We start from the raw sequence: 24,661 nt of genomic DNA, 5'->3' as shown, positions 1-24,661 counted from the left end.
CATCTTTTTCAAATATTGCTGTATTTGATCCAAAATGAAAAATCATTTCAAAATTATCAAAATCATATTTCCCTGATTATTAAAAATAAACAGTATTTACACCCTGTTGTAGCTCTGGCTGCTAAACCTCACATGGAATACAAGACTGATAGAAATTGTTTGTGCATAAACTGAAGCTCATTACTAAATGAAGCCTCTTATATAGATAGATACGGATTGGAACATGTTTCTAAATGGAATTTTGAAACTTGGAATGAACCAGATCACCATGACTTTGATAACGTGTCTATGACAGTGAAAGGTAAGTTCTGTGACAGTGAAAGGTATGTTCTGTAGCACTTACTACTCTAATAATGTGAGTGCTGGGGTGAAACAGGGAGGGAGTAAAGATACTAGCAAAGAAATGAGATAGATAAGAAATGTTAAGGTGTATTTAGTATGCTTTACTCAGGTCATGCTACTGACTGTAATAGGCACATTTTCCCTGCTTGGGGAAATTAGTATAAATATGGGGATAGCAGAAAAGGGAAAACAGAACAGAAGTTATGTTAATAAGACCTTGTTCATTATTTGGATATAAAATTGTGTTATGGCGTAGGAGGGCAATGGTGGAGTTGGAGGAAAACTGTTATTGGTTGATGCATCCTTTAGGAACCTATTCTCACAAGGTCTTTGGAGGAAGAACCTGAATGAAGCTGAGATTTTGACATTTGGTGTCATCAGTGCACGGAAAAGAGTAGTTCCAGCTTCTGAGGTTCATTGAGTATGTTTCCTAACAATGAATGCATAATAGAAAGAATTATAACATCTCCCCTTAGTTTTATATCAAGATTCTGTTTTGAGTTATCATCTTTGATGCATGCATCTGCTTGCACTTCAGGATTTCTCAACTATTATGATGCTTGCTCAGAAGGATTAAGAGCAGCCAGTCCTCTGCTGAAATTTGGTGGGCCAGGAGACTCCTTCCACCCCTTCCCCAAGTCACCCATATGCTGGAGTCTTCTATATCACTGCTACAATGGAACCAACTTCTTCACAGGAGAGACTGGCATAAGGCTGGACTACATCTCTCTACATAAAAAGGTCAGTCCAAGAATTCAGTTTGAAGGAAGTTATTTCGTAATCAGTTCAGTGTCAAATTTGATTTTATTCTAATTTCTGAAGGTGACTGTCAGATGAGTGTCTTGCTTGTAGCAGGAAGAATAGCTACCTATTCTAAAGAATGTTTGAAAATGTTCAATTGAAAATTTTCAACTCGAAGCAAATTTGCTTGTGCTTTATTCCCAGGTGGAAACAACTCCTCTATTTCTTTTGCATTTTATCTTCTAGAATGAGCTCTTCCAAACAGCACACACCATAGTGGATTAGGTAAATTTTGTCTCATCCTCTGTTCTTCAGAAATACCAAGGACATATTTTCAGAGAATACTGTACATTTGTCACTATTTTCTCACTTTCACTAAACAGATACAAAATATTGTTGCAGGGCAGTGGGAATTCTCTCTACATATTGCAACAAGAAGTGGAAGCAGTTGAGCAAATTCAGAAGTTGTTTCCAAATTTTGCTTCTGTTCCCATATACAATGATGAAGCAGATCCAATGGTTGGATGGTCAATTCCACAGTTGTGGCGAGCTGATGTGACCTATGCAGCTATGGTGGTAAAGGTAACTCAGTTCACTGACAGTCTTGTCACCGTATGGTCTCCTGAAGCACTAGTGCAGTTGCAAAAGTAGACTTACAGTCAGTTTTTAAATGGCTAGTCAGAAAAATAGAGTCACCTATACAAACCACTGTTTTCCCTGAATACTCTGTTCTCAGTAGCTTTATTTAGTTTGCCTTAATTTTTCTCACCTTCCCTTTAAAAAACCCCAAGAACTAGCCTTCCACATGTTGCAGAATGTATGAGAAATTGTGTACAGTCTTCTAGTTAGATCCAACTGATAAGACTATACACACAATCTTCCCACTATAAATACTCCTATTACCTCGTTTCTGTTGGACATTAGATCCTCTCACCTCACTAAGAGACATAGGAAATAATTAGTCTACTGAGCTGTCAGCACAGGGTTATTCTTTGGCTTTGAATAACGACTCTGTACCTGATCTTGTTATTACTGCCAATGGTCTTACTACTGTCAGTGATCTTAATCAGAAAAGCAGAAGGAAAGGAGAATGCACAGCATTGCCACCCTTACAGGAATTGTAGCCTGGCCTCAGAGCAAGCTGAGTGTTTGTGCCCGCATAAGGGCAGCCCCACTGCATTCCTGTTGGCTTGTGATCCACTATACAGCATCTTGAGTCCAATCTCTCCTACAGAAAGCACGAATGCCCAACCTTGGAAGCATCACCCAGAAACAGGATACAACTCCAGTGGCTCCAGTAGAGACAGAGGCTCCCAGCTCCTATAGCCTTCATAGAGAAGGAGGCTCCTCCTAAGCAGCAAGTCGCTGACTACATTGCGGGTGGTTTGCTGAGAGCAAATAGCAGTGAGTAGATAGTGTATAATGAGGTGGTGATATGAAGGGAGAAAAAAAACACATCCAATAGAAAATTAACATTTGGGTAGGTAAGAAGTGGAGCCCTGTGTTGTCAAGTACACGTACTTCAGGACCATAATTGTGAGATCTCTTCTGCTGTCAGATTTCTGATGATCTGTTTCACTCTGATACTTAGGCACAGTTTGGAAAGCAGAGAGCTTAGGAGTGCTAAAATTTTGCCAGCAAACAGCACTGTTGTCAGTGAAATATTGGGAAAAATCTAGTTCCACATTAGCACCAAGTGGGTAAAATTACTTGTTGAGGAACAGAATTCTTTCTAACAAACAGAATCCAAGACCAGCTGCCAGGGGGAAGATAATGTAATGAGTACAAAGTAACTGCAGAACTGGAGAGCCACTCAAATTTATTCTATTATGATTACCTAGTAAATCCAGATTACTAACCTTATATTCAAGCCAGAGGAATATTACTTGTAGGGCAGTAGCTAAGGAAATATATTAATAATTTATGCATATAACTAGTCATGAAATAGTCATTTCAGAGGCTTTTTTGGGGCTAAATTGTGTGTGGATTTAAAAATTTTCAGTGACTTATTTACAAACCATCATTAAATAATTAGTTTCTCTAAAAGCTATGAGAAACAGTGTTCTTTCTTCAGACTTTTCTAAATGACAGTATGACAGCTTTTTTCAATATGATACAAAGTTTCGAAAAGAAGACATCGTGCRTTTGTTGACTTTCCTCCAGTGTAGAGTTCCGTCTTTTCTATGATTTTGCAGGTAATCATCCAGCATCAAAACCTGCTCATTTCCAAACTTAACAACACCATCAATTATACTTTATTGAGTAATGACAATGCCTTCCTGAGCTACTACCCCCATTACTTCACACAGCGGACTCTTACAGCACGGTTTCAGATGAACAATACGAAGCCAGCACATGTCCAGATGGTGCGGAAACCAGTACTGACTGTCATGGGCTTGCTGGCACTGCTAGGTATGGTAACCACTGATTAAAAAGCTCATCAATAATCTCACCTATCTGCGAGCTTCATGTCTGAGAGATATTATTTCATCTGTATCACCCAATAAAAGCTAAATTTCCCCTACCCTCTGTTTACTTGGTGTGAATGTTAAGGAAATGAACTTTCCATTTCCTCTGAGAAATTAATAGCTCAGGATATCTTCCTGACAGTCTGTCATCCCCTTAATTAACCCTACTACCTTGTTTATACTCCCTCTATGCCAACCATTCATTTTTTGTGGATTGTTACTTGCTGCAGTTGTCTTTAAGGCTGCAGATGTCTTTAAGAGACCCTCATACCTGGAAGACCTATCCAGCGTATTAAAGTCTTATTTCACTGTTGCATGCTTAGAATCTGCTTAATGAACAGTTAAGCAAAAGAATTGCAGTAGTATGTGGGTGCTCTGCAGCTGTAAAACCCACCACCAAGCCTGACTGATGCTATCCCTGGTAAAATAATCTAAAGCACAGTTCAGCCTACAGCTCACCCCTTGTTTTTTGCTCTTTCCTATATCAAAAATGCAGTGGTGCTTACTGAGTTATTGGGTTTCTTAAAGGAGAAAAACAGATTTTTGCAGAAGTAAACAGCAGTGAAGCCGAAAGCACAGAGAACAGCACAATTGGTGTCCTGGCATCTCTGCACATGCCAGCTGAGCTGCAGCCCTCTGACAGTTGGCAAGCTACTCTACTAATGTATTTAAGTGAAGATAACAGGACTTCACCCAACATCAGTACTGTCATTGTGAATGCCACCCACTTCCCCAAACTTGAAGGTAAGAAAGCACCATGTAGGCAGCTCATATCATTGATCCTTAGGAGATACCATGCTGAAGCATTTCTACAGATCTGCATTTCATGGCAAGAGTGGGACTTGCATTTGCTAACTATAACTCTCAGTCCTTTGAGCTCCCCTGAGATGATTACACAGTTGTCAAAGAGATATATGCAACACCTATGAATATATAAGGTAGTTTCTATTCTGGATATGGAAGTAATATGAGCTGAAAAATATGAGTTATAGACATTTTTAAGAGTGCTAGCCCTGGGCTTGTGACTAGAAGCCAGGTTCTGAAGTCCTGAAATCATTTTTGAGAAGGTAGACTTCAACATTTTCTGCTAAATTTATTCTAGTTAGTCTTTAGATCTAAGTGAAGGGTTTACTCTCTTTTGTTTGTGTTCCCAAAGAGCTGGTTTATGTGACATACTATCTGGACAACAACCAAACCAATCCCTACCTGATATGGAAAAAACTAGGAAGCCCTGACTTTCCTTCCCCAGAACAGTTCCAGCAAATAAGGGATGCTGAGGTATGACCATGTGTTTCATTGAGATATTGTAATGGGTAAACTACCTGTGAATTGGTAGCTACAGCTAAGCAGATAAGATACCAGGTATTCAGGATTTACTTAATCTACAATCATGCACATCTTAGATACATGTGTGAAAATGGACTTGCAGCCACTCAGAGAAATGCAACTTACAGTCAACTGGTACCTTTACATTTGTGTTATATAAATGTAGAGCATCAGCTTCTTCACTATTTGCTACACTTGGCAAAGTGACTGGCCTACCCTCAGCTAAGGAGGCAGAGTTGCTCTGGAGCAAGGTCTATTTATGCTGTGAAATTTCCATGAGCTTTGAGACTGTTTCTGCTCATCACCCCTAACAAGACACCTGACCCTGAGTGAGTTAAGGCCCGGTCAGATTGACTCAGCAGAGAGTGAAAAGAAACTCCTTCTATAACGGAGCACTAATAGCTCCTCAAGATAGAAACTACTTAGAGCAAGTTCAGGGTCTTGGCTTCTCTTCCTGGCCTCTTTCAGGGTCTCTTAGGAAGGCTTGCTGTTTTGCCTCATCCTTACCAATTCTGAGTATACATGAGCAGGGACAGAACAGTAAGTTCTCAGATTTCTGCTCTTACTGAGAAAACTTATGACCAGACTGCTTCCTAACAGGATATATGTGCAGCCTGTCACTTCTGCTCCTTCTCCCATAGTTTCCCTATGCATTGAGGCCCACAGGTTAAAGTAAAGGAGACCACATTTACCCCTTCTGGGCCCACAGATCATAATTGCCTTCTGACTTGGGTGTGTAGTACTATATTTTCTCTTCCCAGTTACCTTAACCGACTATTTGCAAAGGCCTGTGGGATCCTGTAGGATCTTACTTCTACGATGCAGCAGCAAGTTTTTAGAACCTCTTAGCCGTCTTGTGATACCTTATTTTCTTAGACCAGCTGAGTATCTGTTCTTGTAATTAGGAATAACGTTCACTGTATGTTGTAAATCCACAGCGAAGATATAGGAGAGGGGTTTGTAAAAAACACTAGCCTGAAAAGTATGCCTGGGAGGCTACTAGAAGTGATAGTCTGATTATTTAAAAACATGATTCCCCTATGGCAATCCCACATGGTATCTGTGGTCTACCCAATCTGTAGGATAGAAAAACTCTGCATGTTCCCTGAAGGGCTGGAAGACAGGCTAGATAGATAGAAAACAGTCTCCCTGACTAGAGTATGTTTGTAATTTTTAGCCACTTATCAGCATGTGTTTACAGCTGTAATAGAAATTTACAACCCAAAGTAAATATGTAGTTACTTTACGTTGATCTAGCAGTTAGGCATTAATAGCTGTAATGATAGTGAAAGATTATTCATAAAGCTTCTGTTTGGCTCCACAGGATCCAGTGGCAACAGGTCCATTTCCATTTCCTGAAGGCGGCATCCTGACCCTGAAACAGGATTTCCCGGTTCCTTCAGTCTTTCTTATCCACATCTGTGCAAGACCTCATTCTGTTCCTGATCAAGTATGTACTGTGTTTTACCATGAGAGATACCGAATTAGAAATTGCATCCACAGTACTTCTTTAAATCTTACTAAGAAGTAGACTAGCATTTGGGCCTACAATCTGTTAAAGTACAATGACTTAGTAACTAAACAGTCTTCTCTCCTTAGAAAAGAAGGCACTCCAAGGCATAATTCAAGATAAAACATTTCACAGAAAGTGGTTGGAATTATCACTGAAATAAATCTAAGCTTACCAATGACAGTAAAATAATAATGTAGTTATGAAAATGCAGTATCTTTCTTTTCCCCTAAATCATGTCACAGAATCAGAATCATAGAATCAGTAAGGTTGGAAGGGACCTCTGGAGATCATCTAGTCCAACCCCCCTGCTCAAGCAGAGTCACCCAGAGCATGTTAGACAGGTTTGCATCCCGGCAGGCTTTGAATGTCATGTACTATCAGGCTTCACAACAATTCTCATTGGAAATTTGTAGCTAAAATCGTGACTGTCATGGATTAGACATCTGATCTATATTTACTTGTTCAATCTTGGCTGAGAAGTGGGTTCATAATGGCACCCAGAGCCCTGAAGTTCCTCAGCAAGTGATCAGGTGGTTGAGAGTACTGGACACCTTGAAGACTTGGGCTACAAAGCCACAGGGCTAGGAATCTTGGTTTTTTCCCCTCCTCTCAAAGGAATGAATCAAAAGAAAAAAATTAAAGGCAGGATGAGCATAGAACATCTGACCTGGCTGGTTTGTACAGCTTTCTTACAGGGGCAATTGTCTTTGGGCAGGTGACTGGTGTTCGTTTGATCCCGCTCACTAAGGGGCAGATTATTGTGTTCTGGGATGATGGCTGTGTGAATTCAAGGTAAGAATGTTTCAAAGTAAAATGGATATAACCAATTCACCAGCACATGATTCTCTATGTTGCCATCAGTTCTATAAAGTGAAATGATCATTAATTAATAATTACTAATTCCCTGAGAGATGCTACACTGCTTTTGTTTGGCAAGATGAACTGTAGGATCCACATGCAATACCCGTGGAGAACAATCCTAACTAATCTGCTGTCTGAACAAGAGAATCAGCCAGTGGCTGATAAGCACCCAATGGCATTTGGAGGGCCTTGTTTCCTGCAGAGCAGATAGGAAAATCCACAATAAAAGTGTAGGCCAATCTTCTGTGGAGTTGTGGGCTGGAAGAGAAAACTACCAATTCCTTGTTTCCACAATCTATACTAGACTAGAAACCTTCTATGGACAGTGAGTGGCTGTCCATTATACATCCAGACTGCACTCAGAAAGCGCTGGCTTCATTCTTTTTTCAAGCCAAACTCCCTTAAGTCTGGTCAGCTTTGATAACCCTTGATATGAGAATAAAATATGTTTATCAGTTTCAAATGTGCCATATACACAGCATTAGCAAGTCAGTCTGGGTGCACTTCTGTGGGCTATTGGAGCTGTGGAATCTGCTCATACTGATGATATATGCTAACCCATAATTAGCAGGAGCAAGACAACACCAGCTCGTATTTGGTGGAAATGAGTCTTCTAAAAATTTCCCTACTTCTGTCCTTCTTCGTTAAAATGGCCTTGAGATAAGGATCTAATCCTTCAGTGCGTTATCAGCTGTAATTACTAGCCTGTCTGGTTTCTCTTCTAGATGTATAAAGACATTTGAAGTGGAATTCTCACCAGATGGAAAAGCATACCAGCGAATTAATGCCAAAGACACAATATTCACTCTCTGGGTCTACAGCCCAGGTAAGGCCACAGCGCACGTATTTGGTGATCTGTGATGTTACTACTTGCAGTCATGATAGTATGAAGCTTCATTTAATGACGACTGAAAATACATACCTTGCTGAGTGGTATACATTCCCGTTACAAATGATAGTGTGACCCTTCCTTTAGGATCCTATCTTTTAGGACCAGATTCTCAGTGAAAGCCTTTTCTCAAGTATGGGCATTTATTGACAGTAGTCATGAGGGCTTTGTTAGGAGTATACTGTGAGTAAATTGCTTACCAGAAACCAAAATTACCCAGCCATGGGTCTGGTAAGCTCCCTGAGAGGCCAAGAATTTTCTCTATCTCTGTCCTTAGCCTCACATTTCTTACATAGATTCGTGCAAAAATTAGAACAAAAAAATTGCTCCACCTTTTACTATACTAAGTCAGACACACGGTAAACAGCACTTGTTCTGTCAGCAAGTGCTGCATATGTTTTGTAGACTTACTTGGAAGATACAAACCTGACGCACAGATGCTTTCTGATAGGACTTGTACCATACCCATTCCACTCAAACAAAGCAGAGACTGTCTCGGATACAAGGACCGCTTAGTTCACTCAGTTTCTAGTGGGGCAACTTAAGAGAGAAGGTTTATCAGGACAGTTGTTACCAGCTGTACTTCATAATAGATAGTAAGAAGCTATTCTTTATTTATATGTGAGGGGCCTGCTTTCTCTTCCTTACTCTAGATTTGATCATTGCAGCAGAGGAGGCCAGAAGTCAGTATGACGCATTCCTGCCTCTTTCACAATAGCTGTGTCCCTCAGCAGGACAGTTCTGCCAGCTAACTTCATGGAGAGTCAGACTGGTCCTTGCTTGCAACTTTTACTTCTGCAGCAGCAGAACAAGTCTGGACAGTCCACATAGCCTAGTGTATGCCCTCTGCTGCCATCTYCATTGGTGGGAGTGACACAGAGGTCCCAGACCAACAGCTGTGGGAATGACTTAGTCTGGCATCCTGGGACAGAAGGGGACTGCAAAATGGACAACATGGACAAAAATATCTGACACTGCTGCTACAGGTGACTGACGGAGCTTGCAAAACTGGCATTGTGCTAATTTTCCTGCTCTTAGTTCTAGACTCACAGCAGCGAAGACTGAAGTTTAGACTCAGTCCTACAGATACTGGTCATGACTTAGCCTAAATGTGAGACAAATACTTTTCTTACTCTCCTTTTGGGGTAGGGAGAGAGGAGTAAGCTACCTTGTAACGCTTATTTTTGCATAACTGTCCTGTTAACTGCCCAAGGACATGCAGTCGACCTACAGTAAGTGTGATGTCACATCCCTTTCATAGAGGAGTTGGCTGTTTTTCACTTATTGTGTTCTGAGCTGCTCAGTAAGCCCACACTTCTGCTCTCCTCTTGGTCATCCATCCCCATTTCCATACCTTTTGACTGGATTGCAGCTTGCCAAATTCAAGCTACTAAGGCTCTCTYCTATAAGAACAGGACAGTTTGTCCTGGCTGTCTGAATACCTAACCAAGGATGGATCCCTATCTTTGGTACAAATCAACTTTCTAACTAGCTTTGACTAGCTGCCTAGGTTTTAGGTGTTTCACATTAAAAGAATGTGAGTTTCATCTTTGTCACCAGGCAAAGCTTCCCTTAAAGTCTGTGGCTGTATCTCTTCAAGTATAGCCTCAGTGCAATAGAAACACATATTGATGAATAAGGATGAAAGAAGCTGAGGATGTTTTCTTTTTTGTTTTGTTTTGTTTTGTTATGTAAGTGGTCTAATTCACGCTATCGCTCAGTCCAAGAGGTGTTACTGAATCAGGCACTGATCAGAGCTGTATGAAACAGAGTATATGAACCTTGCCTCAAAGTGATACTTACTAATGAGCAATTCAGAGACAATTTTGCCAGAAATGCAACTCACCTTAACCTGAATAAAGCTTAGGATTTAGTAGTGGGCACACGATAATGTTCAGAGCCATTATTGCAATGTAAAGGCTGCGCAGAAAAGCAAAGACTGTAAGTCATGGCTAAGGCAGGTCCCTGAGTTTAGAACTCGTTATCCTACAGTATTTCAAATTTGCAGAATGTACCAGATTTAATTGTTTGTTTCAATGAGAAAGGAGAAAAGAAAGCTTAAAAAAATCCCATATCTCAACAGCCTTTATTGCTAGGTTCTTTTGCCTTACTCATTATTTCTAGCCTTATTTTTTAAGAAGAAAACCATGAAATATGCAAACACATACAAAAAACAAGACAGTAGATAAGAAAACTCATATTTGTATTGTTTGTGAGGTGTAGGTCTATGATAGTGAAGACTGCCTTCTTGGACCAGGAGCAAGCATGAAAACCAGTAAAGCTGTAGAACAGCAACTTACATACCTTTGGATAGGGTTGTCTCTTGAGTTGAGCAGAGAGTTTTCAGTCAGCATGCTCCTTGTTCTGTTCCTTTGTTGTCCTGTCCACACATAACCTGTTCCAAATACATAATAAAAGCCAGATATTCAAGTGAGTCAGAAAAAAGGGAAGCAGTTGTTATTGGTCAGAGAAGTTGCGATAGCCCTGTTCCAAAGGGACTGCTGGGAAAGCAGTCATGTAACTGAACTCCAAAATCATAATAAGGAGAGAGGAGGTCCTTGATGCAAAAAGAGAAGGGCTAGCACTTGGTTCTGAGAAAGTTATAACCATTTATAGATAGACAGGTAGGACACACTTACTTAGGGTGCAGAACTGATTTCACCACTTCCTCAGTCTGTTCCTCAAACCTGTGTTTTTTAAGACCAGCGCCTGCTCCACATCCTCCATGCACCACGGATGTCAGCCTTTTGAAATGACCATGTCTAACCTTCTCATTTGCAGGATGCTCAGTCTCCGGCTTTTACAGAGTGCGTGCCATTGACTACTGGGGGAAGGCAGGCCTGCCCTCTGTTCCTGTGGAATATGTTGAAACTTTCAAGTGAATCTGAAAAGTGGTGCCTGGCTTGGTGGCTGGGTGGTGTATGCTCCCTGCAGATGACAACTCCCCAGAAAAATAAACTCCTCCCAAGCTGAGGAGGGAGTACAGAAGGGACCTGATGAAGCAAGTAGGAATGCAAGTTAGAAGCAACTACACTATTAACTCTTCAGAACTCAAAGGCAACATTATAAACCAGCCATATCCAACAATGCAACTGGTAATATCGTAAAAGGCTGCTAAAGGACTAGGATTTGGTTTGGTATTTAGGAATTATGGGAATAAATAGTTATTATTTCCTATATCACACTTAACTAATGCCAGGAACAGCCAAATATGTATGAAAGCAACAAAATGCAATTGGATGGCAGCAAAGGAACCAGGAGGACATGTAAGAGACAGCATTGCCTGCCCTCAGCATCCAGGCTGACTGTCATAATGGGGTGATGGAAAACTGCATGACCACAGGACAGACACATCCAGAGCTTGAAGAGTCCCCACACATCCCCAGCTACACCACAGGTTATTCACATGTGCTCTGCTGGGTTATTTGAGAGCGCTTGTCCTGTCTCCAGAGATAAGAGGTTCTTTGCTTACTTATACAGAGGTTTCTACACAGCCACTTTTGCATATGAGGCTGTTACTTGCATGCCAGAACTATTCCCATCACACAAGCAAAGGAAGGAGTAGCAGCTCATCCTCAAAGGGAGAAGTTCACACAGAAAGCTCTGGCTTTAAGATTCACTTGCCTGTCCTGCTCTCTGCTTTAGCCTAAGTCTTCTGCTTGCAGCATTGTGATTTTTGTGTTGGTACAGGCCCCTTAACTGCTTCTTCATTGTGGTGAAGCCACTAGCCTTAAAAGCCCCTCTTTCTCTCCACTGTGCTCACCTAGCCTGGCTTTCTGCAGTCTTTAGAGCTGGCGTCTCCCTCCCCAGCAGACCTTTTTTCTGGAGTCTCACACTGAAACAGTAAGTGAGATGAGACAAGGCTTTGGGTGGCCAGGAGAAAGTTAAAATGGTAGTTGGAGCCTTTTATGTTTTCATGCTATAGCAGGGCATGCTTTTGTATGCCGTGTATGTAACAGAGGGCTGCTACTGATTGTCAGTTAGGAAACTAACCAAGAACAGTTTGACCTTCTGTGTTTTGCAAAGCATGTTCACAAGTGTGTTATTGCCTGCGATAATGGGGTACTTCACTGGATGTCCATGCAAATGCCAATCACTTTATGTAACAAAAAGTGCCCTGAAGTTGCAGGGACGTTTTTTTTACTCTCCCTTTTTCACAAGTAGAGCACTTTGAACTCTGCCTTTAAAATGCTTGTACAGGGAAGGATAATGCCAGTGAAAACAGCTGGAATGTTTTCTGTTAGAGGAACAGCTTTGTCACACAAACAACTCCCCTACTGCTCTCTTTGCTGACATCGACTGCTTCACCAGCATAACAACAAAGCTTGTACATTTGGTGAAACATTCAAATCTCAGACAGAAAATCAAGTTTGCACAGTAGAAGAGATCTAAACCACCTCAAATGGCCTCACTTTTACAGCATGGAAAAGACACATATGTAAAAAGTCAGTATATATCAGAAAAGGCTTGTTATCTCCTTACCTTCTTTTTCATGTGCTTATGTTGAATGTTGGCTCAGAATGTTGTCTCAGAATTCAGATAAAACATTTTATCTCTTACTAATTTTTGAGTAAGAAGCCTGTGCAGCATCCTAATCTATCAGTTTCTCACCCATAGAAGCTTGTGGTGGTGCAGAACAGAAAAAGGAGATTTGAGGTAACTCAATTCATTAGTTTCCCAGGTACAAAAAAAGAGTTAATGAAAATTTCCACTTGGAAGGAGAGAGCAGTAAATTAGACTAAAATACATCTCAAAGCTGTTGTAATTATCTCTAAGTGAGGAATCAGAAAATGCAGTTAAACAAATCCAGCAGTTAAGGCATATTAATTTACCAGTATAAAGTGATGCCACAGAGCTGTTAAGTCCTACTGGATTACTTGGCTTTTGCAGAAGTGTAGTACATTAATGACGATTCAGTCATCTCATTCTTTCACTGTTTTTAAAACTGTCACTATGGCAAGTAATTTCCATTAGAGGATGTTACCATCTTTTAGAAGGTTTTACGCTGGAAATTCTCCTGGCCCAGGATTTCTACTCCCCAGCRGAGGTAGACAGAAGGCTTGTAGCTGCCTCTTTGCTCTGACTTCTAATTCTCATGCTTACTTTTTTTGTCTTATTAGAAGGCGAAGTGAGGATGGTATTTCTCCAAAGTTTCAAGGTAAAATTTCAGTCATTGTCAGATTGCCTGTTAAAACTTCCCCAAAAGCAGGAATTTTATTTGCAAGGTCATAGCAGAGCATGTGATAACTGCAAATAAAATCAAATCTCTTAGAATGATTAGGTCCAACCACTTTGAAGATCTGTCACTAGGTCCCTCCTTTAGGGCTTCTACCCTTAACATTATCCAGAGTGTGGAAGCGTGTTCTGGAATATTTCTACTGGCACAATGCTTTTTCAGGCTTTTTCTTGGCACTGGCAAATGTTTGTGGAAACCAAAGCTGAACAAAAATGGTGGGCTGGCTGTGCAGATTTTGAATATTCAGCATTTGCAGCTTTGCTGAACTTCATGTAAACATACTCCTTTAGTCAATGAGGAAGACTAAAAAAGGCAGCAGAGAAGATGGTTTGATATTTCCAGGCTGCATTTTATTTTCCACCAAGTACATAAGTTTGGGCTGCTCTGTTCTTTTTTATAATTAAACTTCTAGAAACAAATTACTATTTAATATATGAAACTTGACTTTTCTGTAATGATCTGTCACTGAGTCCATCTTGTAGGGCTTCTAACATTTCATCCTTAATCCTTCAACTCTAGCATCTCCTTCTTCACCACAGCAATTGTGAGCTTCACCTCATGCTTTAGTTTTTGTAAGTTCCAGCATAATGCTAAGTGGAGTTGCATGAACTTAGCAGAACCAGAATCAGAACCAAAGCACGACTGATGAGCACTCTAATATATCTCTTGCTGGCAAACAATACAAAGAAGGAAATCTTAACTGCAAGATGAGATTGTTTGGCTGCCCTTTAAGCAAAACCTTCTAAGGTTATGTAACAGTTTTGCAGCTGATTATTAAAACCTGTACAGGGAGAAAACTTTCACAGGAATATTTTATATTATCTAACAGTGTATGTATGTGTTGCATTTATTACCATCTTTTTAATAATGCAGTAAAATCAGTTTTTAATCTTTCCATTCATTTTCACATGAATCCAGTAAAAAAAGATCATTGTGTTTTGGAAACAGCTGAAAACTCAGATAGACAAATAATCACGTGAAGTAAAGTCTGTTCTCAAGGTATAGAAGACACCTTGATTTATGGAATTTACACCAAGTTCCAACATTATGTATACATGAAGCATGTAGGGAGTGTGAGCATAAAAAATTTCAGAATTCGAGTATATAGTCTTGTGCGTAGTTACTACAGTCCTAGGCACTCTTGTGTGAGCCCAAGGGGAAAACTGGTCTAATACGACATGATACTATAGCATCAGATCTCAGAACTTGCAGTGTCCTTGTGGTAGGAGGTTTACTGATATGTGAAGGTCAAAATCCTTGCAGGGTTCCTTCTGTTGTTGCACAGTCATAGCCACTCTGTTGTACCAAAGGACTTTCTGAGGACAAAACAACAGTCTTCTTCATTTGTAAACAGCTTTTTCTTTTCTCTTGCTAGCAGAAAGTTTATGCAGGAGAAGGACCTACGTACACGCTTATAGTCAGGAAAAACAGCCTGGTTTATTAAAGGTAAGATAGCAAGTGTTGTTTGTAACACATCCAGCCAGCTCCAAGGCCAGGCCAAAGTGTGTCTGCCTCTAGACATATTCTTTTATATGTCTAACTCAATGGGATGAAAATTCTAAATCAAAGCAGAATGTACACCTACCTGCCTGCCCACGCTGCCTAGTCTTTGTAGTCTGTGGAGAGAAACAGAAAGGAGCTAATTACTCCGTTCGCTAACTAACCAGATCGTATGATAAGGGCCTGTTTGCAAGCCTGATGGGAACTAGATGTGTTCTCCCAGTTCCTCCAAATGCAAGCCAGGCTCATGGGTCATGTACAACTAAGCAGCATGTTCTCCTAGAATAATTGCTATTCTCCAGTATCCCTGGAGGCTCAAAACAGCATGGCAGAGAAGGAATTTTAATGCTTAGCCCTTGTAGGTAGACTATACGAAGCACAAAAAGGAGTTTAGCATCTAGTTCCTGCTTGCTTGAACTCTCAGTTAATCTGATCATACAGATAATGTAAATGCAGGCATTTAAAAATCTCACTGCTTTAGAATTTGTAGTATTGATCTGTATATCTTGGCCAAAGGATAGGCTCCTTCAGGTAGGGGTTAATGTTGTCTAATTGATTGTGATACAAGTCCTAAGTTCACAGAACTCCACCCTAATACTCCCTTGTGTGAGAGGGGAGCAATTGGTGAATATTCAATCAATGCATTGACCTTGCACTTAGTCCAGAACAAAAGGCTAATATTTTTTTCAACATTTTATATTCTCCATCTGTATTTTTTTTCTCTTGTATTGTCTGCTGCTCTTCCATTTCTGTCTTCAGCTTTAGGTGGTAGTTCACGATCTTGCTTCCCTTCAAGGTACCTTTTGTAGACCAGCAGAGCAAAAAACAGTTTTCAGTTTTCACTCTTAGTCTCTGCTAGCTGAGAGGCTTAGGAGTCCTAGCTGGAAATTTTGGGAAAAGCAAGCTTGAAAGAGCTCCATGCTTCCCTGGAATATTGTCTCTGGCACTGGAGAAGAGTCTTTAGTCAGCATTTCACATGTTCCTTCCAACAGATGCAATAGATAATCATTGGCATTGTATAATAGACTGTGCAAGCATCTTGCAGAAGCTGTTTTACGGTGTAGTGTTCTGAAGCTCTTCACCTGATACCAACCTTGTGCTATATACCATGTAAGTACACAGAGGCAGAGGCTATCCAACTTGGTTTTCAATGTTTCTTCAGTAATGATGACCTGGAAGATACAGATTGCTGACAAACTGCASGGTTCAGTTGCTTGGGGCATTCTGGACTGGTAGTTTTATTCAAAGGAAACATTCAAAGTGAATGTGACTCTCTGAAGAGTAATGGGAAATACATGTTTGAGGAAAAATAATGCAGGTTCCACTTTTCCTACATGGGATTGTCTGGATATTGTGCTTTTGGTTCCACGTATCTTTGAACTCCTTGGCCAAAAAGTCTACCAATCAGCTGTGTCTCTCTCAAATACTGAGGCTGGATTATGAAGTAATGGAGTTAAATTATCACATATGCCATATGAAATGCAACTAACTGCTCAATTGAAGAAACAGCCTAGTGTTATTTACAGGAACAGCTGCTTTGCTGCATTCTTCATGCAGCATGTTATTAGAAATCCTCTGCAGACTTTTGATAATTTGGACATACCAGAAGTAATGATATTTACTTATATACAGGCAGCAAGGATCACATTATCAACCTCATCTCAGAGCTGTTGTTCAAGAGGATTTTATAGCTTCAGAATTTAAATGGAGAACATTGGTAAGAGAGGAGCCGTTTTGTAGGTATGCCTGTGCCCAGCCCTGTGTCCTGCTGTCCTGACTAACTGCCTGGACTCCCTGGGTGGACCCTGGACCTGCCTTGTCACCATGCATTTGCCTGTTGATCATAGTGCTCTTGGTGGGACCTGTCCCTGTCACTACCTCTGCCCTGTGTCCCCTGCTTGGTACTGCACTGCCCTCGTTGGGGGACACTGCCCAGTTGCATGAGGGCTGCCTTTGACTAGCAGCTCACCTTACCACAGAGAGCAGCCCTACTCTCCCTGCTCCCCAACAGTGTGTAACAAAAGCAGTGACAGTTTTTTTTTAAAAAAAAAATTTATTGACAAATCCTGTCATCAGTGTTCCCTTGAAAATTTAAATATCAATACTGTATTGCACACAATTTACAAAAAACAGGCATTTTTCATGTGTTTTTCAGGAAAAACATGCTAGTCCAAACTATGGTTTTCTTTTTTTAATTAGCTGAATGACAACTTCAAGACCAAGAGGTCTGGTTTCTGTGCTTAAGGTTAGAATCAGAAGTATATTTTTAGCAGGCCCCTGGAAAGAAAGAAAAGCAAACTTTAGTCCATGCAAGTAAATCTGTGAAATACTTTAACAGCATTTTTAGTTTTCAGTGAAAGTGTAGCTACAGTTTTCCCAGAGTACTTCTGAATCACAGTACGAGATTAGGTGAGAGGGGCGAAAGTTTCTGTTTGCGCTATCTGTGCAGCTTTCACCAGTCCCGATGACCCATGAGTCCTGTCCAGCTGGGCCTAGCATACGTACTACTGAGCTAATTCCCCAGTCTAGGTCCTCAGACCTAATGTAGTTAAGGGCCTCTCTCTGGGGAAGGCAATGGGATTGGTTTAGCTCAGTTGGTTAGAACATGGTGCTAATAATGCTAAGGTCTCGGATTCGATTCCTCATATGGGCCACTCGCCTAAGGGTTGGACTAGATGATCTCCAGAGGTCCCTTCCAACCTTACCAATTCTAGGATTCTATGCCCATGTGAAGGGTGTGGGAGCTAAGCTGCTGACAAAAAGTGGAGTTCTTGCTTCGTGCGTAACACTAGAAACTTATCATCAGCCCACCACAGAGGCAACAGGTCAGCTGGAAGATGAGCTTCAATGGCTCCAGAAAAAAAAGCCCCTCAAAACAGCTGTTAGACCTGCAAAATAATCTGTTGCTCTATCCATATGTGGAGCAACCGCTCACTCCTACTGTCAGCAGAGTCATGACTGCTGCTCAAAGCCCTTCATCTTTGCTGTTCAGAAAGCCCAACACAAATCATGCTGGCAGCTAAGGAGAGGGAGGATGTTTCCTCCTGGAAGGAGCTTTACCTGTAGGGCACAGTGCACAGACCTAAGATAAGTTGCTGTTATGCAGGTGTGCAAGCCACGCATTTTGAAGTTCAGAAAAAATACATTGTTACAATGCCCAAGCCCCTGCACTTGTGTATCTTGGGAAAGAGAAGAGCTGATCTTCTTCCTGCAGTGTGCCGGCTTCAACACACACATTATTATAAGGGGAAAATTAAGGCTGCAGAATCATGCTTTAATCATGCTCTTCCTCTATTCCATGGATTTTGCTTTTACAGCCACTTTCTTAGTAGATGTTACTTTAAAAACCCATTGCGGAAAAAATGCAACTCAGTTTGCTATGGCTTTGCCACATTTAGAGCAAGTGCAGCAACGTACTCTACAAGCTGCCAGTGCAGTCATTTCTGTGAGTTTGTTAATTAACTCAGAGTACCTGACTGAAGTACAGGCTGAAACTGGCCAGACATGCAGATTTCTTCCTGCTTCTGACGCACAATGCGCTGAATGGCTGGGGGGAGTCCACGAGGGTTGCGTGAGAAGATCAAGGAATAGCCATCATCACAGGACCCATCTTCTTTCAGGCTGCGGCAGGCATAGGTAATGGCATAGTTATCATAATCGGTGTCAATCACCCAGTAGTTGTCCCCTGAAACATCAGAGTATATGTATTTGTCATGATGGACAAAACAGATCAAAAGTGGATGTGCTCATCCGGGTGAGAGAGGCTTTACTGCAACACATGGCAGGCTGGCTTCCCAAAGGATATAAAATCACCTCCCACATTTAGCTTATATCCACACTGTGAGATGAATACTGGGGACAAACAAGGTGTATCCTGAATTCACCTTGCTCCCCCTCATGTCACTGCAGTACATGTCAGTTAAGATGATAAGAAGCCAATGCTAAATGTCTCTGATTCAGCTGAGCATTGTCCCATCACTGCCTGATCTCCACTCTGCAGCTGAAGGCACAGGCAAGCACCAGTGGTACCTCTCAACAAGACAAATTTTGCTCAGACAGGATTTGAGGTTAGTGCATTTTAACTTACAGTTTCTTAGTCTAGTAGGGGTCATGGGATTATGTTTTGATAACAAAAATCTCTCTATATTTCTTGCCCAGACGTGTCTTGGGAGAAGGAGAGGGGCCTAAAGGCCAGACAGATCACATTTCCTGTGCGAAAAGCCTCAGTAAAACATGGCTCCTGTTTTCCAGCTTTTTTGATCAATAAAGTACATTATGTCAGGTCTGAATATTTGTATTTCTTTGTTATGCATTAGCAAGCCAAATCATGCCCACTTTCCGAAGGAGTTATGGGAGACTCTGGCTGGAAATATGAGGTGTGTAGGGTGCATTAATGAGATTCAACTCAAGGAGTTTCTGCAAGGGGAACTTCAGTTAACAGCTCAGAGTTGTTGATTCCAGCTGTATCTGTCTGACAGAATATGTGCCTTGCTGTTAGGGTGCAGATTCAGGTGTACATGTCATGTCCCATTAGCTATAAGGTGTGCAAGGATGAGCCTGATTTCAGGCACCTTTGTAATGCCCACACTGGAGCCCAGGAAGTATTGGGCAGCAGTGCTCAGCTATATGAAATTTATCTACACTGTCCATTCTCTCTAATCTGCATCTTCCCTGTTAATTAAACCAGCGAATAGGTGGGGTTACTGGGGAGGCTCTGGATCTTGTCCCTTGTGTGGAGATAAAAATCACTGCTTGGAAAAAGTATCTCCCTCTATGGATGCTTTATCTCCTTTTAGAGCAATATGAGCTCAGCTGTTTTTCCTGCTCATGTACTGAAATACACAAATCTGGGCAGCTATAAGCCATAGACCAACATTTTGAGGGATATAAAGGAGGGCTGAAGAAATTCACTCACCACCACTGGACAGGTAGCTGGCCAAGCCTTGGTAGGTCATGTACATTTTTGCTGGAGTGGTTGGGTCCGGTACTGTGTACTGGGCAGCCATGTCAGCACAGATCACCCAGAACCTGTAACAAGATCCGTGGGGCTGAAGATAAAACCCTGCTGAGACTATCCCACAACAGCCCCATGCAGGACTCAAGGAAGCACCAGGCTAGGGTGCAGTGCCATTGCTTCAAGCACAGGCATAGTCTTTCTTAATATAGACTCACTCTTAGTCATCAAGGAAAGCAAGTCTGTGATATCCCATGAATGACAGTGCACGGTAACCTATGCACTCTATAGTGAGGGCACTATTCTGTCCCCCCTCTGGCTCAGCCTGCTTTTTAGCACTTGTTTGGGTACAACTAGACAACTGCCATGCAAAACAGTGAATGTTTCTTGCCTCCCGGCCAGAACTGACCTGTGTTTGTACTGAGATAGGAAAAATTTACTGTATTCCCCAGCAGAAGCTGGGGATTGATATAAGGGATGCCTTTTACATACAAGGAAATAATTACAGCCACTCCCCTCTCCAAACTGATGAAAGGCCTTCACACAGGCTACAAGAGAGCCTTGTAATCACGTGAACAGTCCATCTTCTTTATTCATTTCACTTAATGGTGCTCCATCTGATTTACTTTGAATACTGCCTATGTCTTACTGCATTGTGAATGCCTGGACATGGTGAGTTGCCTGGTTTTGTGTACCAGTGTTAGGGTCTTCATTCCTCTTCTAACAAATGATGAGCTTTGTTTTGATTCTGCTTTTACAGAAATAAATTTATGTCAACCTTGAGGTCCCACCTGGTTTCTGAAGAGGCCTTTCAGAAGTCTTCCTATCCATAATGCGTGGAATATCTGCAAAGCTTCATTTAGCTGTATCACTTAGCCTGCAGTGCTGTGCTGTTAAGTCTAAGGTTCACAGTCACCTGCTCTGGTCTTCTGTTTATGCCATTGGGCAGCTTTGGGCAGTTAATACAGAACAGCACTGGTATTAGCCTGCTGGAAGCTCCAGTTTTTCTTTTGTATACCCAGAAACCTATTTAATCCCTTCGCATGTTGTAATCCCTTATAGTAATCATTACTGACAAGAAAATCTTAAGCTGCCTTCCATCTGTCTTTTCAGGCATCACAGTGATACCCAATTGCTAACTGAGTATTTTCCTGAGAAGTCCATCCAATACCATGTTGAAAGATCTATTAAAGTAATGCTCATTTTCTCTCATTTTCTTCCTTTCAAATAAATCTAAGATGTTGTGCTACTTATGGGCCTGCAGGCTACGCTAGCTCCTCTCTCTTTGTTCCAATTTAGTTACTTTACTGCTCTATCATTAAAGATTAGACTTTGTGATTGAACTGGCAGTTACCCAGTAGTTTTGTGATGGGCCTAGGCCAGAGGCAGCCTGAGAACTCACCCAGGACTGAAATGGGTTTAACCTTTGGCTTGCAGTGCGTTAGCTTGATCAAGCTTCCTTTTATGATAGAGACAAGTTCTGTGCTCAGGATATATCACTGTCCATCCCACCTTCACTACCTCATGTCACCACCTACAATTGAGAGCCAGGCATATGCTTACCCAAAAAGCTTTACCCGGCCTTTGGAAGACGCTGTCATTGTGCCATCCTCCTCAACGGTGTATTCAGCAGAGATATTGTCCTGAAGGAAAAGACCTTCTGGATCCTTCTTGGCCAGGGCATACCACTTCCCGGCATACTTAAAATGAAATATTATTAATATCTGAATTATTGGTTGTGTCACATTGGCACAGAAGCATTTTTGTAAACACAGTTCCCCTCCAGCTAGCCACTGCCAGGCCAAAGAAGAAGATCTGCACTTAGGTGGGTAGGCACCACATAGGTCCTGACAAACCATTTGATAAACCTTCGCCTCTGTGCTTCATGAGGCTCCATGAGGAATGGCTCTAGCACCTACACCTTTCTATACACATTTACTTTTTCCCACTTCGTCATTCCTGTAGCAACAGCCCAGCTTGAACATGTCTCTGTGATCCCACCCTGAAATGCCTGCTTTGAATCAAGGCATCTCTTCTCTGTTCCTATTTAGGTCCAGACTTTTCCATGGGAGATGCCAATGAAGACACTAAATCACAGCTGTAAAGCCTTCAGCAATTTGGCTGGAACCACTTTTTTTGGCTGCCTGGGGCCAAAGCTGATCTCTGATGGTATCCCAGGTCTACCTGGAGAAGCAGAAAGCAATGACTATGTGCATTAGGAAGAGGAAAAAATGTGCTAGGGAGACTAGCAGCAGGGGAAAATGAAATGAGATTAAGAAGAAGAAAATAACTAAACAAAGGGGACCCTGGAAATTCAAAAGCAGTACCTACTAAAACAAAAGTAAGATCTAAACAAGTTACTGCAAGACAGACCCTCAAAAGTTACCATTATTGGTAAAATCAATGAGGAGAGTAGAACTTAGTGGAATTTAACTCTGCTCAGTTTGACTCTTCAGTTAAAGGTATGAAATTTGTCTGGAAAGTTACATACTTAAGCATGAAATAGAGTGCATTAGCTCCCAGGTACATGAGGCCGAGCAGAACTCTGATATAGCAAGATATTGATGTTCCTGAAACTCTTCCCAGACATGAGTTTCTTTCCAGCAAGGCAAACTTTGTAAAGAAGAATGGCTGGCAAGCAACAAATTCTGTTTGTGGCTGGAGGTGATATTTGCAGGTGGACAGTCAAAACAGGAACTGGCACAACAACCAGGGCCTTTACTAACGCAGTTAGCCCTACTTTACTTTTTAGAGGAAGGCAGGCAAATTAATGCTGCATTTAGAACCAAAAGCCAGGCTGTGTCCAACACACCCAGCTAGATAAACTCTCATTTTGCTGTGACTCCCAAGCATGGCCAGCTGTGAATACAAGTCCACAGGATACCTTGTTTGCACCTTCTCTCTATGTTTAGGGATCTAAAGTGTTTCATTCATGGGACTGCCCAAAACTGAAAGCCATACTGAACTTGAACTAGTAGAAGATCATATTTGGTAGAATAACATCCCTGCCCTTTGTGGCCAGTGTTTCCATAATATTCAGCAAGTCAAACACTATCAAAAAGAGCAAACTACAGAAACAGTGTTTGTGAGACAGCATATGAACCAAGTTAACTTCTTGGCAGTGAACTCCTTTATACAGCCTATATAACCTGGTAAAACATTTTATATAGTAAAGCTTCTTCATATGTATTGTATTTAGCAGATGAATTAACCATAATTACCCTTTTTGGATCAAAATTGTCTTTCACAGAGAAAGACTCCACTGCACAGGTCTGAGCTAGGCTGTCTTCAATAGTGGAAAAAATTGATGCCAGGAAAACAAATTGTGAGTATTTCATTCTGCAAGACAAAAGCAGACATGCCGAGTCTTATTTCACAGCAGATATGAATAGCCAGTGCTGTTTCCATAAATATATTCCATTTATTTTAAAAACTAGTTTCATCCCACACTGCATTTAGTACTACTTTACTGAGAAACCTAGGTCATCATGGTGTCTGAATCCAGCTGTCTCTATACCTCTGAGCACCTATGGCAATTACTTTGYAAGAATATTTTGGTTGCTGCTAGTAGTATTTCAGTTCATGCCATTTTTATGTTATAAATCAAGACAGACTTTAGATAAAGTTGGTAAGAATTGATAGAATTTGATTTTTTTTTGACAAAAAATAATGTTCTAGTGAGCTCTGGTAAAGCAGTGTAGGTTGGAAGTCTGTTGTTTATAATTATCCTGTGGTGTTCATTCACTCTGCTTTAAAACCAGCAAAGCTGTGTTCATTATGGCCAGTTCTCATCACCTAATCAGGGATGAGAGCTGCCTACTCTAATGGCAAATTACATTTTAGTATTTTCTTCTCTCAGTTTCCATCCCCCCTATAAACATAACAGATAACAAAGAGTCTCTGGAGGGCTGATCTCCCATTCCAGTGCAGCCACAAGATGGCCATGACGGTATTTATCTGCCAGTGTAACCCTGCTCATCTGCATCCCAGCAGGTTTGGTCCTCATCTTTGGAAAAAGAGAGCACCTACATGCACATTTGTTGGTGTATTTGACCCTGCATACCTGTTCTGATGACAAGTTAAAACACAGATAACTGACACCTGACATTGACATCGGAGCTGAGCTACCAACCTAAGACTACCAGGCACCTGAGCAGTTACTCTTCTCCTAGCTGCTGTCACGCAAGTTGCAGGCTCCTGCTGCAAGAGGTGTTAACCTGATTCATCTCTGCTGCAAGAAAGACCTACCTGTTGGGGTGGAGGTGTTGGAGATCTCCGAGTCTACTCTGCTTCAGTCTTTGGGCTGCAGTCAGCAGGAGAGATTTCTGTGAATTGCCCTCCAGCTGCCTTTAAATAATGAATCTGCAAAGTCACTAATTGGTTATTTTTGCTCGTGTGCCTGAATAAAACGCTTAATCTTGGATAATCCATTATGTAAAAACCAACTGTAATCCTCACACTGGTGGGTCTGACTGCTATACTAATACAAACACAGCTTTTACATAATGGAAAAAGCATCCCAGAAAGCTAGTAAGTCTGCTGAAGTGATTGTACCGCACTTTTGTCTCACTGAAGTCTTTCTGCTCCTTCCACGTGTTAAGAGAATAAGCACAGAGTATTAATCAGAAACTCATGTACTGTGCATATGCATCTGCTTAGGCATGTGTTTATACTTGTCCACTTGCCCGCTTGCATGGGGTAGATATATTATGAGCACTTCCAATAGCTGCATTATCAAATGAAGGTGATCTCTGCAAAAGCAGACTGATGAAGCCAAAAATCTGCAAAACTAAAAAATTTACCTTCAGGACCACAACAAAACCTTGGAGCA

The 24,661-nt window shown here is 41.3% G+C and overlaps 2 protein-coding genes across 5 annotated transcripts in view; one reads left to right on the top strand and one right to left on the bottom strand.

Annotated features, from left to right (window-relative positions):
* The window catches only part of IDUA (alpha-L-iduronidase), a 60,940-nt gene extending 37,466 nt beyond the window's left edge, over window positions 1-23,474 (top strand). The window contains exons 5-17 of one of the 4 annotated variants that reach the window (XR_014897363.1): window positions 206-301; window positions 881-1,083; window positions 1,486-1,665; window positions 3,279-3,495; window positions 4,080-4,295; window positions 4,708-4,829; window positions 6,202-6,327; window positions 7,106-7,182; window positions 7,977-8,077; window positions 10,922-13,298; window positions 14,752-14,822; window positions 16,509-16,593; window positions 21,882-23,474. Coding sequence is in view for 1 of the 4 variants with exons in the window: in XM_085317508.1 (XP_085173634.1) it covers window positions 206-301; window positions 881-1,083; window positions 1,486-1,665; window positions 3,279-3,495; window positions 4,080-4,295; window positions 4,708-4,829; window positions 6,202-6,327; window positions 7,106-7,182; window positions 7,977-8,077; window positions 10,922-11,022 (1,439 nt within the window). In the remaining 3 variants the exon portion in view is untranslated. Of the gene's footprint in view, window positions 1-205; window positions 302-880; window positions 1,084-1,485; window positions 1,666-3,278; window positions 3,496-4,079; window positions 4,296-4,707; window positions 4,830-6,201; window positions 6,328-7,105; window positions 7,183-7,976; window positions 8,078-10,921; window positions 14,270-14,751; window positions 16,594-21,881 lie in introns of those variants that run through there. The other 3 variants (XR_014897362.1, XR_014897366.1, XM_085317508.1) reach the window with 3 other exon arrangements.
* Window positions 18,335-23,168, bottom strand: LOC146600815 (purpurin). The gene is made up of 4 exons (XM_085317872.1): window positions 23,052-23,168; window positions 21,394-21,530; window positions 19,792-19,904; window positions 18,335-18,561 (listed from the first exon to the last, which is right to left on the bottom strand). The coding sequence occupies exons 1-4, from the start codon at window positions 23,166-23,168 to the stop codon at window positions 18,335-18,337; spliced, it is 594 nt and encodes a 197-aa protein (XP_085173998.1).
* Window positions 23,475-24,661: the final 1,187 nt, after the last annotated feature.

Source organism: Rhea americana, unplaced genomic scaffold (genome assembly GCF_003343005.1).
Source record: "Rhea americana isolate MKP2758 unplaced genomic scaffold, rheAme1 scaffold_115, whole genome shotgun sequence".
In the NCBI taxonomy this organism is placed as follows: domain Eukaryota; kingdom Metazoa; phylum Chordata; class Aves; order Rheiformes; family Rheidae; genus Rhea; species Rhea americana.
This window is presented reverse-complemented; position numbering and strand designations above follow the sequence as displayed.

Excerpts from the sequence above, each read along its gene's own strand:
- LOC146600815 (XM_085317872.1), bottom strand. The coding sequence starts at position 23,168 with ATGAAATACTCACAATTTGTTTTCCTGGCATCAATTTTTTCCACTATT. Across the intron at positions 21,531-23,051 it reads ACAATTTTGATCCAAAAAGG|TATGCCGGGAAGTGGTATGC; the intron begins GTAATTATGGTT and ends TTTCATTTTAAG. Across the intron at positions 19,905-21,393 it reads GGCCGGGTAAAGCTTTTTGG|GTTCTGGGTGATCTGTGCTG; the intron begins GTAAGCATATGC and ends ATCTTGTTACAG.